Source organism: Pongo abelii, chromosome 2 (assembly GCF_028885655.2).
Source record: "Pongo abelii isolate AG06213 chromosome 2, NHGRI_mPonAbe1-v2.0_pri, whole genome shotgun sequence".
Classification (NCBI taxonomy): domain Eukaryota; kingdom Metazoa; phylum Chordata; class Mammalia; order Primates; family Hominidae; genus Pongo; species Pongo abelii.
The window spans coordinates 5,544,440-5,560,560 of record NC_085928.1 but is presented as its reverse complement, the minus strand read 5'-3'; the positions used below and the strand labels follow the sequence as shown (position 1 = coordinate 5,560,560).

Below are 16,121 nucleotides of genomic sequence, written 5' to 3'. Positions count from 1 at the left end.
TTCTGGGTGTGCCATGAGGCAAGGGGGCCCAAGCCACACTGGGCTCCTCATGGACTCTTAAGGAAGCACGTGTCGCTGGAGGGTGTCCCCAACCACTTGACAGCCCTCAGTGACTCTGAGGACTCAGGCCAAGGGGACATGGAGCCAGTCTGGCCTGATGGCTCCATACAGCTTCCTGAGTGGCCTGGCAAACTCCACAGAGGACACCCATCCTCCAGGGTCACATATGTGGCCATCTTCAAAGCCCTCTCACACCAGCCTGTCTCCTTTTTTGTTTTGTTTTGTTTTTTTTTTTTTTGACACGGAGTCTTGCTCTGTCGCCCAGGCTGCAGTGCAGTGGTACAATCTCGGCTCACTGTAACCTGCGCCTCCCGAGTTCAAATGATCCTCTTGCCTCAGCCTCCCGAGTAGCTGGGATTATAGGTGTGAGCCACCACGCCCAGCTAATTTTGGATTTTTAGTAGAGATGGGGTTTCACCATGTTGTCCAGGCTGGTCTGGAACTCCTGACCTCACGTGATCCACCTGCCTCAGCTTCCCGAAGTGCTGGAATTACAGGTGTGAGCCACCACTCCTGGCCCAATCTCTCCCTTTGACCACCAGGACCACCCTGCCAGGTCAGCCAAGCAAGAGACCTACCACAAGATGGGCAGGACGTCTTAGGCCCGAAGGGAGAAGGGGCCTGCCAGGGCTCACATGGCCGAAGTGCCATGAGGGGGCAGGGCCTGCTCCCAGGGCTGGTGTGAGCAGCAAGGTCAGTGCCATGTCCCTGCAGCCTCCCTGGCCCTACAGACACCTGGCCAGGTGCAGACCTGGTGTGCTCTGGCCTGGCGCTAGGCCCCATCAGCCCACAACACACGTACCGTGCCCCATGCGCATCCCTGCCCAGGCCTGGTTCTGCACACACCTTGGGCACTGAGAAGCTTGAGCCAGTGGAATGACCCATGCTCTGGGGGTCCGGTCTCCGGTGGACACACTCAGCCCTGCAGGGCCAGCCCTGCCACTGGTGCTGTAACCTCCAGCTAGAAACGCTGCTTTCCTGCACCTTCATCACTCTCCCATGAATTAGGACTTGGCGTAGAAACCTCTTATGGTGCTTACTGAGTGCATCATTGCAGGCATCTGACTACTGCCTCAGTGTTTACAGCAGGGGAAGCCAGGACCCCTGGAAGGTTATATGGCTGTTGGGCTCCCAAGTCTGGGCTCCTGAGCACCGCAGGTAACCAGAGTGCTGACCTCCTAGAGTGGGAATTGAGTGAATTAGTGTGCACAGGGCGCCTCAACAGCGGCAGCACAGAGCGATCTCTCCCCACCGGTGCTGTGGTTGCTGTTCTTTATTACCCATTGGCAGGCGGAGGGTTCCAGTCTGCTCAGAAGTGCAGCCTGGCATGGCGGCTTTCACACTGAGGGGAGCAGGGAGTTGGGCCGGACAGGGAACCCGGTTCTGAATGTGTGTGCGGGAGTTTGGGGCCAGTGCTGGGCAGCCGAGAAGGGGCTGCAGGCAGGGCAGGGGAGTGACAGTCCAGCTCCAGCTCCCACAGAAGCACCCCTGCAGCCAGCCCAGCCCATTCTTTGTACAAGGTCTGGGTGAATCTAGGTGAAGGTGTTTGTACCAGGTCCCCCGCATTTGGGTTTTGGGACAGGGCAGGATGCCTGGAGCCCAGGGTCTTCTGGTGCCAGCCTGGGCTCTTGAGTTCCCACCCAGGCAGGAGATGGAACTAGAGACCCCTGAATGCCTACAGGGATGAGGACCGGTGCAGGTGGGCAGGGAGGGACAATGTCCACTGTCCACTGAGTGGAGATCCCCTCCAGGTGCCTGGCTGGCGACCGGGCAGCTGGGGCTGAGTGTGCCTCTCGTCCTACCCCAGGAAGCCTGAGAAGGGAGTCCAGTACCTCATCGAGCGTGGCTTTGTGCCCGACACGCCCGTCGGGGTGGCCCACTTCCTGCTGCAGCGCAAGGGCCTCAGCCGGCAGATGATCGGCGAGTTCCTGGGCAACCGGCAGAAGCAGTTCAACCGCGACGTGCTCGAGTGAGTTCTGCGTCGGCGGGGGGGACCTGATTCCACACACGCCCTCACGCACCCTGTGTTACCCATGGGCACACACAGGGCCAGGCCCACCCTACTTGCTGGGACATGTGGTGGGCCCCCCTTTCTCTCTTCCTAAGTCTTAGACACACACATGCAGATGCCCCACATCTGCCCAGCACGCAGGTGGGCACCTGCCCTCCAACGCACCATCCCACATGCGGACCCCACTGCCTGTCCGCCCACTCTCTGGCATGCACCCTTGGCCCCTCCCTCCCCTCCATCCCTAAGCACGGTTGATCCAATCCAGCACCAGGCATCACAGCCCTCAGTGACCCACGTTACTGCAGCTTCTCATGGCAGGGCTGGCAGGAGCAGGCAGCCGGACATCAGGGCCTCTTCCCCTGGCCTGGCTGTTGTCCTCCTGCATGGACTGCATGCCCTGTCTTCTCCTGACTCGCCCCTGGGGAGAGTGGTGGGGAGCCACATCAAGTGACCTGCCTCCCCGTGGGCGGCCTGTGCCATGCTCTGCCCCTGCCTCATTCTCCCGGCTGGGATATTTGGGCGTCCTGCCCCCACCTCCTGATTCCATAGCTCCCCTCAGCTCAGAGAGCTGGTGAGCATAGCACTCTCGGCTACTTGAAAGCCTGCAGAAAAATGGGTTCCCAACTCCCTGAGCCAGAAAGGTGGGCCAGGAAGAGCATTCAGAGCAGGGTGAAGTGCTGGCCATCCAGGGGCAGTCCCTTCTAGCCGCCCAGCCCTGCCTATGTGCAGCCGAAGGGACCAATGAGGGCTGGGGTGAAGGTGCCCGGGAGCAGCAGCCCCTGGAGCACGAGGCCTCACGTTCCCTGGGGCTGGCCAGTGCACCTGCCATCTCTGCTGCTTCTCCCTAGGAGGCAGAGGGTGTCGTCGCCCTTTTTGTCTCATGGGTGGGGAAACCAAGGCTCAGAGTGGGAGGGGCTGGCCTGGGCACACACCCCCACACACGCGGACTCACATACATGGCACTCATGTAGTCCCCGCCCCACACCCAGGAGGCTAAGTGTGGCCAGCACATGGCAGGCACCCGCAGAATATTTGTGCCCTTGGTCGGCCAAGCATGCACAGGCTGGGCATCTTTCTTCCTGCTCAGCACCTGGAGAAGCCTGCTGTATCGTTAGGGTGGCTACTGCTCCCTCCACTCTTTGATGCAGGTGTGAGGAAAGGTCCAGGGGAAAGCCCATGAGCTCCTTGGTAAATGCCCAGCTCCCGCCCCCATCCCCTGCAGCCATTTCTATGCTGCCCCGACTCCCCACTCCAAGCCGGTCCCTGGTCCTTAGGAAATCCGCACATTGTTCTCCTCATGTCAGAAAATAGCAGTGGCCTCAGGAAGTGGCTGGCTCCCCCAGGGCCACCACACCAGGCATCTGCAGGGCCGCTGCTCCTGCTGCTCAGCAAATCCTCTGCCTGCTCCCTGCTTGCCCTCTCCCCACTGCTCCGAAGCCACCTCCAAGGCTGTTGCCCCAGGAGGCCTGGAGCGCTCAGAGGAGGGTGGGAGCAGCTGCATCGCCTCCATGTGGAGATGGCCCTGGGAGAGGGGTCAGGCCCTGTGTGGCCAGGCCTCTGCCCCATGGGAGTGACCGCAGCATCGTTAGGGAGCTAGGCCAGAAGCTGCAGCCTGCCTCAGGGCTCCTGATGCAGACCCCATCTTCTCTGTTCAGGGGTCACCATAGGAGGGACTGGAAGGGTGTGCCAGGGGCAGTGCCATGGGAAGAATGTGGAGACCATTCATCAGCCACCCCTCCAGGCCCTGCCCCACAGGTGAGGGTGCATGGCCCTTTCAAGTCCCTGGAAAAGCATCTGCAAAACCCAGCCCACCACCCCGATACTCTCCCCACAAGAGAACAGGCTCACTCTCAAAGTCAACACCCTGGGCGCCCCTTTCCTCACTGTGAAAATGGCAGCGAACTCCCCAACCCCATGCAGGAGGAGAGGAGACTCACGGTAGCGTCCACTGTGTGCCTGGTGAGGGCTGTGCTTAAAAATGCTTGTCTCTTGGGAAGGGCTTTGATCCAGATAACCATATGCTCTGCCCCACTGGGAAAACTGCCCACATAAATAAAGGCACACACGCTTCCCTACAGTTCCAGGGGCTTCGTGGGCTCCCTGGAAGCCTGGAGGTCTTTTTGCTGCATTCTGAGGGCTCTTGGCTGATTGGCTGGAGTCAGGCAGGGGCTCTCCCTGCAGGAGGCAGTCCATTCCTGGGGCTTCAGGCACCACCACCTGGGCATGGGCTGGGCATGTCGCATCTGCAAGGGGTGCTTATTTGGGGCTGTCTGTCTCTATTCCAGCTGCGTGGTGGACGAGATGGACTTCTCTGCCATGGAGCTGGACGAGGCCCTCAGGAAATTCCAGGCACACATCCGTGTCCAAGGGGAGGCTCAGAAAGTGGAGCGGCTCATCGAGGCATTCAGGTGGGGCCTGGGCTGGCTGGGGCTGCTGCATCAGGGCAGGATGGTGTCCCCAGCTTCAGGGCCCAAGGATGGACCAAAGACTGCATCCCCGCCATCCCTAGACAGGGCCAGGTGTCCCTGAATATTGCTTTGGGGGTGATCATACTGGCTCCTCCTACGTTCCAGGCACTGTGTCGGGCTCCTTTCAGCCATTGTGAAGTGGTGGGGGTGGAGAAGACTGTACCGATTATTTTAATTGTGAAGATGAGGAAACTGAAGTTGAAAGAGGTTATGATTGCAACTGCTAGGATTCTGGCTGTTCACATCAGGATTCTGAATGCTCTTCCTCTAATTCCCCCCGAGCTCTGCATTCATCCACAAGTCCATCTATCTAGTCATTCATTTGCTCATTCACAGTGACTCAGAGCACAAGCCAGACAGCCAGATGCCTGGTTCAGTCACTGATTCCACCACTTACCGGCTGTGTGGCCCTGTGCTGGTTACTTAACTTCTCTGTGCCTCATTTCTTCACCTGTGAAACTGAATAACAATAGCGCATACCCTAGAAAGAGGTGCAAGGATGAAATGACACAGGACATGTGGGCACACTTAGCCCAGTTCCTGACAAAACAGTGAGCTCACGGTCACTACGCAGTCATCCATTCTGGGATCACGTGCAGACTGGCTGTATAGAAGCCTGCATGTTTGGTGCTGGGTGTGGGCGGCACAGGTCAGCTGCTGACTCAGCCCTCTGGGCTCCGCACTGGTGGTGGGGCCAGGAGGATCGAGGACACAGTGGGAGAACAACCCCAGGGCCCTGGCGGGAGGCAAGGTGCACCCACCTCCTTCCAGGACGGCTTCCTGGAGGGGAGGGCACTAAGCTGGGCTCCTGAGCCTCAGTCCCGGTACTTTGCCTGGCTCCTCTACTCTGTCCCTGCCTCTTGTCATCTGCCCCTCCACGAGGTCACCAGTGGAGGGGCCCCTGGGGTGGCAGCGGGAGCGACAAGCCGGCTGACTCCAAGGCAGGGGGGTGTTCTTGCAGCAGTGGGTCCACAGCTGTTGAACCTGAGGCCCCTCAGTAGCCATGGCTGAGACAAGGCAGAGTGCTTCTCCCTCTGAGCTGGTGTGGAGGTGCCCCTGGCTGCTTTCACCTCAAGGTCCTGGAGGGCAGGCCCGACACCCACTGTGATGTCCCCATTGCAGGCAGCAGGGAGAGGGGCCCAGCCTTACAGGACTCACACATCTGTTCACATCCCATGGGCTGAATGTGGTGGTGTGGCTACTCTGAGCTCCCGGGAGCTGGGAAATGTAGTCCTCCCTGGGATGGCCATGTGCCCGGCTAAAATCCAGGTAGGAGGGACTGCAGTAGAGTGAGGAGGGCGAGTGAGTAGTCAGGGCCAACTCCAACAGGCAGGCGTGATCCTTGCTCACCAGAAGCAGGAGCTGAGGCTCAGCGGCACGTGATAGCCTCAGCTGGTGAGAGAGGGGCTGTGTCACTTGCTGCGCCATGGCCCTGACCCCCTCCCTCCCGGCCCGCAGCCAGCGCTACTGCATCTGCAACCCTGGGGTGGTGCGGCAGTTCCGGAACCCAGACACCATTTTCATCCTGGCCTTCGCCATCATCCTGCTGAACACCGACATGTACAGCCCCAATGTCAAGCCCGAGCGGAAAATGAAGCTGGAGGACTTCATCAAGAACCTCCGAGGTGAGCTGTCTCGGGCAGTCGGCCAGCCACAGATTTGCTCCAGCACCTGCACCAGCCAGGCCCTCCCCAGGTGTAAGGGGCGTGAGGCAACCTTCGGTTGGGGAACTGTGCTCCGGCACTCCAGGGTCTGGCATGGAGGGGCCTTTGGGGAGCACAGATGACTGGAAAGAGCATTGCCTTAGAGGAGCCCCCGTGTGACACAGGCTGCGTGACACAGGCCAGGGTCTCGAGGTGTTGGGAAACCTTCCTCACAGAGAAGGTGACACTGTTAGCTTGTCCTTGAAGGATGAAACTGGCCTTTTTCTTTGTGTCTTTACCTAAAAGTATATATTTTAAAAGGGGACTTGATATCACTACTGTAAATGGAGAATGAGTAGCATTTGCCACATGTAGAAGGTAATTATACATTTTTTCTTTTCTTTGCAACGAAAAGAAAGCAGTGCTGCTGAGTTCTAGCCAGTGCAGCTTCCAGCTGCTGGCACTGGAGTGCAGACCCGGCTCCCTGCCCTCAGGGAGGTGGGCATGTGCTGGGAGGTGTGGGTGCGGAGTCTACGGGAAGCGAAGCATCCTTGCGTGATCAGAAACAGGAAAGGAGCTAAAAGGCCGTGACCTTCTCCCAGGTGGCTCTGTGCCAGCCGTGTGTCTCTTGTGTGCCCCAGGGTCCCCGGAAGGAAGGAGGAAGGCACTGCATCCCTCAGTCCCTGTGGGAACCCTGGCTGCAAGAGCTGAGGGTGGGTTGAAAGAACAGGGACTGAGGGTTCCTTGGAAAGGTTGTCACTATTTGTAAAAGCAAAGAAGAGCCAGTGTGAATCCAGCCTGGCTCTAAGAGCGTGTGGAGCTGACAAAGCTGTTCATTCTTAGTTTATTCAACGGTGGTTCTGCCGTCCCTTCTCCTTGAACAGGGTCACTCTCCAGGGAGCAGCTCCAGCTCCACTCCGGGGTCTTCAAGTGCCCTCCCCTTCCCCTGGTGGTGGGTGCCGCTGTGGCAGGAAACCCAGGTAGCAGAGGCCTCAGGGAGATGGCACCTGAGCTAGGCTCCAAGACCTGAGTGGTTCTGCCACCTCCCTTGGGAGGCAGGAAGGGGCGCTGAGCAGGCTGGGGCATGGCTTAGAGCTCATGGACAGCCATTCCCTGCACCCAGCAGTTACTGTATGTGGTGCAAGGTCTGAGGGGCATCGCAGGCCCCAAGTCCGTCAAGTCTGTAGTTCCTGGGAACCAAGGCATCTTGAGAGCTCCCAAGGGCCACCAGTGGACACTTTGATGGTACAACAGATATACTCCCAGGCCCAGGTGTCCAAGCAGCAGCCAGGAGGCCGGGGCCTCCTCTACATCCACCTGGGGCCTCTCTCATCCTGAGCCTCCCTTCTCATGGGGCCAAGCCTGTTTCTGGGATTCACAGACCTCTGCATGACCCCTGGTGCAGGCTGGCCATTCATCGCCTCCAGGAAAGCCAGCTGTGTGCTGCATGCTATTGGCAGCCCAGGGGGAGTTTGAGGGTCTCTGATTTGTATTAATTAATTTATTTATTTATTTATTTATTTATTTATTTATATTTAGAGGTCCCTCTGGCAGCCCAGGGACAGTTTGAGAGTCTCTAATTTGTTTACATTTATTTATTTATTTAGACACGGTCTTCCTCTGTCGCACAGGCTGGAGTGCAGTGGTGCAATCATCTCTCACTTCAGCCTTGACCTCCCAGGCTCAAGAGATCCTCCGGCCTCAGCCTGCCAGGTAGCTGAGACCACAGGCGCCAACTGCCATGCCCGGCTAATTTTTAATTTTTATTTTTTCTAGAGGTAGGGTCTCACTGTGTTGCCCAGGCTGGTCTTGAACTCCTTGGCCTCAAGTGATCCTCCCACCTTGGCCTCCCAAAGTGTTGGGATTAAAGGCTTGAGCCACCGTGCCTGACCAGGTTTTTTTTTTTCTTACTTTAGAACCTCCTGCACGTCATCTGTGACATGCTGGATAAGACATAGCAGGAGGAACCAGAAATGACTGGCCTAGAGTAGAGAAGGTTTGGCGGGGCAGGGCTGCTGAGTCAGGTGGTGGCCAGTCCGTACCCCAGTGGCAGTGGCTCTGTGGTTCCTGTCCATGGTTGCACCCAGTCCTGCCAGCTGTCTGGATGACAGGGTGGCGGGAGCCTCCCCACTTCCCATGGAAGGGGCTGAGCACTCCATTCCCAAGAAGGGAGCTGCAGGTTCTGTCTCCCAAGCCTGGGCTGTCCCCACCAAGTCACCCCTTTTCAGCCCAGAGCTCAGGGACATTCTTTCTCATCTTCCTCATACTTCAGAATGGGTGACCAGGGCTCAGAGAAGGAAGGGACCTGCCCAGGATCACATCAACCAAGAAACGGCTGAGGCCAGGCAGGTCCCTGGACTCCCGGAACCAGCCTGGTGCTCTGTGCCAAGTGCATGGACAGCTTGTCCTTTTTGTAGGGAAATCCTCACCCCCACCCCAACACACATCCTCTCTGGAGTGGGTCAGCCCAGTTTGTCCAGTGGGTCCCGCAGCGGGAGAGCCCTGGGGGCTGGAGGACTCTGAAGGCAGAGTAGCTCACCACGGAAGCCAGTCCAGGAGTCTTTCCTTGTTATTAAAGTTTGTTTTTAAATTTTTAAATTTGTTTTTTGAATGGATATTCACAGTTTGAAAGGCAGAAAGTAATATGATCCAGCAGTTGTGCTCCTTGATATTTACCCAAATGAACTGAAAACTTAGGCCCACGGAAAAACCTGCACACGGATGCTTATAGCAGCTCTATTCAAAACTGTCAAAACGTGGCAACCACCAGACGTCCTTGAGCAGGTGAAGGGATAAATAAACTGCGTGCCTCCAGACAGTGGAATAATGCTCAGCACGAAAGAGAAGTGAGCTATTGACCATGAAGAGATGTGGAGGAAACTTAAGTGTGCAGCACTGAGTGAAAGAGGCCAGTCTGAACAGGCTGCGTGCTATGTGATTCCAACTCTATGACATTCTGGAAAAGGCAAAACTATGGAGACAGGAAAAGGATGAGTGGCTGCCAGGAGCTGGGGGAGGGGAGGAGGGGTATGCGGAGCTCAGAGGATTTTTAGAGCGGTGACACTGTTCTGCATGGTGCTATAATGGTGGATAAGGGTCGTTCTACGTGTGCCCAAACCCACAGAATCACAGCACCCAGAGTGGACCCTAATCTAAAACATGGACCTTGGGTGATGCTGATGCGTCCGTGTAGGCTCATCATTGTGCCAATGGAGCACTCTGGTGAGGATGGCGACAGCAGGGAAGGCTGTGAGTGTCGGGGGGGCAGGGCATACATGGGAAGTCTGCCTTCTGCTCAATTTTGCTGAGAACCTACAACTGCTCTAAAAATAATGTCTATTTAGGAAAAAAAAATAAAAAATACTGGAAGGTGCCTAGCAGTTTCCCTCCCACCTTGCCCCGCCTGCTCAGGGCATAGCCTCTGCCCCTGAAGGTCCTCGATTTTGGCTTCTCCTGGCCGTGCCCCCTAGTTGTGCTCCGCTCATGCAAGTGCACATATGCAGGAGTGATTTTATCCCCTGCTACTTTGCACCTTGCTTTTCCCACTTATTAAATCTAAGAGAAACGGCCCATGTGCTTTACTGTGGCTTTCTTCACTGTTCTTGGCAGGTGCATAGTAAGTAGTCTGTCGTGCTGATGTGGGATGATTGGTGAGCTCTCCCCTGTTAATGGGTACATAGGTTACTTCCAGCCTTTTGCCGTTTGGAAACAGTGCTGCGATAACGTTGTATGTGTCTCATTTCCCATGGGATAAGTTCCCCAAATGCAGTCCGTGGACCAGAGGGTGCTAGAACTTGTCATTTGGACAGGCATTGCCAGGTTGCCTACCCCGGGTTGGAGCATCTCCTGTCCTGCCAGCCATCTGTGGGACGTCCGTGTTCCCCAAGCCCTGCAGCCCTTTGGACTGCAGCCTGGCGGAGGGGTGAGGGTAGAACTCACTGCAAAACCAGTTTGCATTTCCCGTATGTACAAGGCTGTTTCTCTGCTCACAGCAGTTTTCAGAGTGGGGAGGAAGAAAGCAGCAGTGTGTGCTTGTGGTTAGGGCAGCCCCGGGTCAGAGCCTGGCCTCCAGCCTCTGCCCGTGTAATGTGGGCCAGCAACAGCAACCACTGCAGCACTCTTACTGCTCAGATGCAGAGCTGGGCACGCCCCAGGCGCCCCTCGTTTCCTCACAAGCCTGTGCTGTGGGCAACCTGTTTTAAAGGACACCAAGCATGGTTGAGGCAGTCACTCGCCCGTAGTCACACAGCTAGTAAGAGTGAAAGTAGGACGTGGCCCCAGGTCCATCGGAGCCCAGACAAACCCCAGCCTCCCTATACTCCAGCCTCCCCACACCTCAGCCTCAGTCTTCCCATCTGTGGAATGGAGATGATTATACCCACTTCGAAGGGCTGTGGTTAGCATGGAGCAAGGTAGCATTTATAAAGCCCTCTGAACATGGCTTAGAGGTGGCTCAGCCCCTGACACCCATCGCCTACTAGACCGGGTCAGATGTATTGGGCCCGTTCTGGTAGGAGGACTGAGGAAATTTGTGTTGACTGAAAATGTCCTGTTGTTGTGGGCCTGCCTGGGAGTTCTTTGGTTCTGTTGGGTCTGGTGGAAGGTTCGCTCCTCTGATTTGCTTTAGAAACTGGTAAATCGAGTGAGCCTGGGGCCCACCCTGATATCCAGCTGCATCCCCTACCCAGGTGTGGACGATGGTGAGGACATTCCCCGTGAGATGCTGATCGGGATCTATGAACGGATCCGCAAGCGAGAGCTGAAGACCAATGAGGACCATGTGTCCCAGGTGCAGAAGGTGGAGAAGCTCATTGTGGGGAAGAAGCCGGTATGTGATGGGCCCTGGTACGTGGTTGGCCCCAGCACCACCTGGGCGGGGCTGCCTGCTAGGCCTTCTCACTCCCACCCACACAGCCGGGCTGGTGAATTCTGCCAGGGCTTGGGGTTTTTTCGAGTGTCTCCTATCATATTTGGGAATAACAGCTATTGGCTCTGCGTTACAATCTGAAGAGAGCTGAGGCTCTTAATAATCTAGCGGGCCAGGGTTGTGCAGTGGCTGAGTTCTGGGCCCCTGACACTGGCAGGCTTTCCTGGGTGGTCCAGGAGTCCCCTGGGACCCCTCAGAGAGCTCTGCCAGAGAGAGTGGGTCCCCTACATACTGGCTGGGTGGATCCCAAGGGGAGGTGTAGGGAGGGGGCACTTGCAGCATTGGCCTGGGCGTGGCTTTGAAACATGAACACCCTTTTGTTGGTTTCACATTCTCCCGCAGATCGGATCCCTGCATCCTGGGCTCGGCTGTGTGAGTATTTCTCTGCTTTTACCTTTGTGGGTAGCCCGCCACCCTGGGGAGGCCCGGCATCAGCCAGTCCGCCGGCTCCCCAGGCTCCCAGAGCCCAAGTGCTGGCTGCTTGAGTTCATTGCTGGGGTGCTGAGGAATCAGATGTTCGTAATTACCCCAGCCTCAGATCTCTGCAGGCCCTGAGGCTGTGCTGTCAGGGGAGACTCCTGCTCCCTCTTGTCGACGCCCTGTTGAGCCCAGCCCCCAGACCCTGTGCCTGAAACAGACCCTGGTGTGTCCTCTGAGGCCCTGCCCTGTCCGCTACCCGGCCCTGCTCTGTCCCCCACATCCCATGCCCCAGGCTCTCCCCGTGCCTGCCTCCTCACCCCCAGGACCCGTCCTCTGCCATAGCTTTGTGGTGTGCCCACACGCCCCAGGACACATGCACACAGGGTGACCGGGCCGCTCGCCATGACCCTCCTTGTGGACTGGCCTTGTCCCTCAGTCCTGAAAGCAGCTCTGCATGCCCTTATCCTCCCCAGCTTCCCCTGCAAGAGACCAGGCCCCTCCCACCTCCAGCCCGTGCTCCCCGAACCCTCCCATCCTCTCTTCTTCACACCTTTGCAACCTGAGCACCCCAGGCTGGGCCACATTTTCCCCCCTCATCTTAACCCCCCGATGTGCCAAACTCAGGCAGCCCTGGCCTAGAGCGACCCTGACAGAGTCAAGCCCCTGGCCTCAGGACAGTGATCTCGGGGATCCCACCCCTTTGACCATCTCCCCCGTCCTGCATGAACCTGGGTACTCCCAGAGCCAGGCCCTGATGGCTCATCCCTCGCCCTGAGGCATTGGGCCTCAAGGGCAGCTGGAGCTATGACCATGTTGGGAGCTCGCGTGAGCTGTCAGGGGCACGTTCAGGGTAGATGTGGGGAGCGGAGGACGGGGCCAGGGCAAGTGCCACAGAGTGTTGGCTGCTGGCTCAGGATTTTGGAGAGTCAGGCATCAGGACCATAGGAATCTTTTATGGGGAAGCTTGGTAGGGTGGGAAAAGTCCTGGGGCCTGGAATTGGATCCTGGCTCTGCCACTTCCTGGTTTTGTCGTTACTTCTGTGCCTCAGTTTTTCCTCATCTAGAGTAGATTCTCTCTGTAAAGACTTTTGCAGGGCTGAGTGGCCTCATGTGTATGACCGGCACATTGTGGGGACTCAAAATGTGACTCGCTGTCTGACCAGAGGCTCCCAGGTGAACGTGATAGTTTAAGAAGCCTGATACCTGCCCAAAAGAATGGAAAAGAGGTCTCAGCAGAAGCAGGGGCACGCCCTGGTCCTTCAGGAGAGCAGAGATACGGGATTTTAAATAGTGGCTCCTGAGAACAGAGTACGGGAAACTGCCGTGAGCCAAAAGACACATCTGCTCTTCAATGTCTGTGAGGGAAGGCATTTTTGAACTCAAGGCCCACGTGCCGGGTTTGTAGCTTGAAGGGCTAGACTTCTCCACTGCGGCCCCCAGGGCTCCTAGAGGAGAGCTGGGCAGCCGTGGCAGGACAGCCTCTCCCCACACAGGTGCTCTCTCTGCCCCACCGTCGGTTGGTCTGTTACTGCCGGCTCTTTGAGGTTCCAGACCCAAACAAGCCCCAGAAACTCGGACTACACCAGCGAGAAATCTTCCTGTTCAACGACCTCCTGGTGGTATGTGGCTCACCCACAAGGCATCATAGCAGGGACCTCAAACCTGAGCCCAGGGTCCACGTCTGGCTGTCTGCATGGGGAAGATGTGCGTGCATGTGGGGGTGCAAAAGGGAGGGTTTGCCTGGTGTCTTTCACAATGCACGTGGAGACAGACTTCATTGGCTCATGCATAGGTCCAGAGGGGGATCTTTGGCTTTAGTACCAGCTGTTTCCAGAGCCTCTGCCAACGTCAGCAGCACTCCTGTGTGCTGTCTGCACCTGTACCTTGTGTGACGCTTCCTCGGGCAGGCCCCTTCCTCAGACAGGCTCTGTCCAGGAAGGGGAAGGTGGCCCCAGCAGCTCCAGACCTGATCCTGTCTGCTGAGCAACTGTAGAATCCTCTTCCTGGACTGAGCAGAGGTTGCAGAGTTAGCCCTTGTCGCTGCACATCCCTCCCTAAGCCTCTCCAGGCCAGGCAGGTGCAGTGCTTTCTGATTGGCTAGGCCTAGGTCCCAAGCCCCACCTCCTGGAGCCCTGAGCTGGTCCTTGCAAGACCTATGGACTGAAGGAAACAAGGGCTGGAGGTTTCCCCAAAAGGAAACTGGGGAGCTCTTGCCAGAAAAAAAGGTGGCATGAATGGTAGCCAGACGGGGGCGGAAGTGCCCACTGCAGAGAGAAGGGAGAGCTTGTCCTTTGCATTTCTGTACCCCTGCATGCCACGGGCTTTCTTGCCAAAGATGCCCATGTTCTTGATTGGGTATGAGGACTGGCTACTCCTCTCTGACCACTGATGTTGAAATCAGACATGTAGGTTCAAATCCTTTATGAAGAACTCCTGACCTTGAGCGAATCCCTTCACATCTCTGAGCCTCAGTTTCCTCCTCTGTAAGATGAATCTCTCAGAAGGTGGCAGGGGTCCAGTGAGATCCTGGACGTAAGACCTTACATGGTGCCTGGCATGCCCTGGAGACCGGGGAGATGAGAGCTCCCCTGTCCCCTCCCAGCCCAGCCTTTGGCTGCCACACTGGAAAGTTCCTTTCCTACTGTAGACCAGAATAGCAGCCAAGGACCATGGCGGGCCAGTAGGGATTCAGGGATCACGTTGCTAGCCCAGGGGCCAGTCTCCCTGCAGGCCATCACCAGGCATAGCTTCACACTCTGGTTGTTCCCGAGAGAGGAAGCCATGGCTTCTTATCAAGGTCAGCGCTGCTGAGCGCCACCTGTCCATTCCTGCCCCTCAAGGTGCCAAGCCCTGGGTGTGTACACCTCACCTGGCTGTGAGAAGGCACTTGAGGGGGCTCCGTGCTGTGAAGTCCCTATCGCCTCTGTGCCAGGTTGTGGGGCTTTGTTGCCAGCCAAGATGGCATCGGGGTTGCGGGGACAGGAACCGTTGTCCAAGTCTTGGAGTGGAAGCCCATGCCCTCCACCCACGTGGGCTTGTCCCTGTCCTCCTGACTTCGAACTCCAGGAGGGTTCTCTGACCAGAGGTCCCATATAGTCACTGCCCCCCGAGACACTGCAGCTCAGCTCTGTCTCTGGCTGCCTCCAGGTCACCAAGATCTTCCAGAAGAAGAAGAACTCAGTGACGTACAGCTTCCGACAGTCCTTCTCCTTGTATGGCATGCAGGTCCTGCTCTTCGAGAACCAGTGTAAGTTTGCCCCCAGGGCCTGCCTGGAAGAGCGCATGTCCCAGCTTATGCTCTTTCTCCTGGCTGCTTCGACGACAGAACCCTGGGGGGCTTTGACGCTCACCCCTGTTTTATCCCCAGAAAGCAGATTGCAGCTAGGAGCTCCGGTGAGCAGTAGGCACAGACCCTCAAGAGGCCCATCAGTCAGCTGAGCCTCATGTAATAACATTGGACAGACACTCAGTTTGCTTTTACTGGTACTTCGTTTCTTGCAGGTGATAAGATTTTTAAATTTATGGCAGAAATACATTTATTTAAATAAAATGTTGATAGAAAAACATTAAGTTATATAGGTGATATGCAAACATGGCCCAGAACACAGGTGACAGCAACCCACGAGTGTCTGCAGAAGTGAAGAACTGAGCCCCTCAGCCTGGGTCAGATCCCAGCTCTGGCTTAACTGCTGTGTGGCCTGGCTCTGCAACCCCTCTGGCCTCTGTTGCCTGGGTTGTAAAGTAGTGCCTGCCACAGGGCCCCCATCATAGCTGCCAGAACACAGTGCTTTGCAAGGGTTAATTGTGATGCCCTGCTGAAAGGCCCTGGGTGAGGCCTGGGGGCCTGGGAGTTTGGGAGGCTCACACCTGCAGCACCCCACTGGCTTCCATTTTACCTTGCTCCTTTCGCTCTCCACGGCTTCTCTTCCTCCTCCTTTGTCCCTTCCCTGTTAGAGGCTGAGCCAGTCCTCCTGGGCTGGGGAGCAGGAGGCCACCTGGAGTGTCCTAGGGAAAAAAGCTGAGTGTCCCTGCTTGAGCAGTAGGGGTCCCTTATCCTCTCAGAACTAGGTGTCACTGTCTGTCTAATCAGCCTTCCATCTGCAGGTTAGAACAGTGTCAGGGACCCGCAGCTGGACCATCCAAAACCACAGGCCTTGCGCCTGGATCTGGGGCTCTCTGTCCCCTTCTATCTTCAGTGGGACCAGGGACAGCCCGGCAAGAGACCCTGCACTCCCTGTATGCCCTGCTCCCCACGTGCCCAACAAGGGGCACGGCGTGCCTGCCCTGGCCACCTCCCCACCTCCTGCCATTCCTGTCCCATCGCAGGCTGCAAGTCATGACTTGCCTTGGTCCCAGGGGAGGCCAGTGCCATCCCCACATTGTCCTGACCAGCAGTAGCCTGCTCTCTGAGATGGTGGCATTGACCCCTGCCCCCCAGGGCTGGGGTAGGAACTTAGTGAGATCCTGGCAGCAAAGCTCCCAGCAGGGGGCCAGGACCACTGTGGACCATCGGGGCAGAGGCTGCACCTGGATCATGTCTGCGGTCCCAGGGCTTGGCCTTAGATCCTGAGTGCCGGGTGCTGGCAAGAGCC

General features: G+C 57.1%; 1 protein-coding gene across 11 annotated transcripts in view; it reads left to right on the top strand.

Moving 5' to 3' along the window:
• The window catches only part of IQSEC1 (IQ motif and Sec7 domain ArfGEF 1), a 397,805-nt gene that overhangs the window by 368,536 nt on the left and 13,148 nt on the right, over positions 1 to 16,121 (top strand). For all 11 annotated transcript variants that reach the window (XM_054551247.2, XM_054551251.2, XM_054551253.2 and 8 more), the window contains 7 exons: positions 1,868 to 2,029; positions 4,357 to 4,479; positions 5,998 to 6,164; positions 10,871 to 11,010; positions 11,452 to 11,481; positions 13,023 to 13,148; positions 14,677 to 14,776. In XM_054551247.2, coding sequence (XP_054407222.1) covers positions 1,868 to 2,029; positions 4,357 to 4,479; positions 5,998 to 6,164; positions 10,871 to 11,010; positions 11,452 to 11,481; positions 13,023 to 13,148; positions 14,677 to 14,776 — 848 coding nt within the window. The remainder of the gene's footprint in view (positions 1 to 1,867; positions 2,030 to 4,356; positions 4,480 to 5,997; positions 6,165 to 10,870; positions 11,011 to 11,451; positions 11,482 to 13,022; positions 13,149 to 14,676; positions 14,777 to 16,121) is intronic.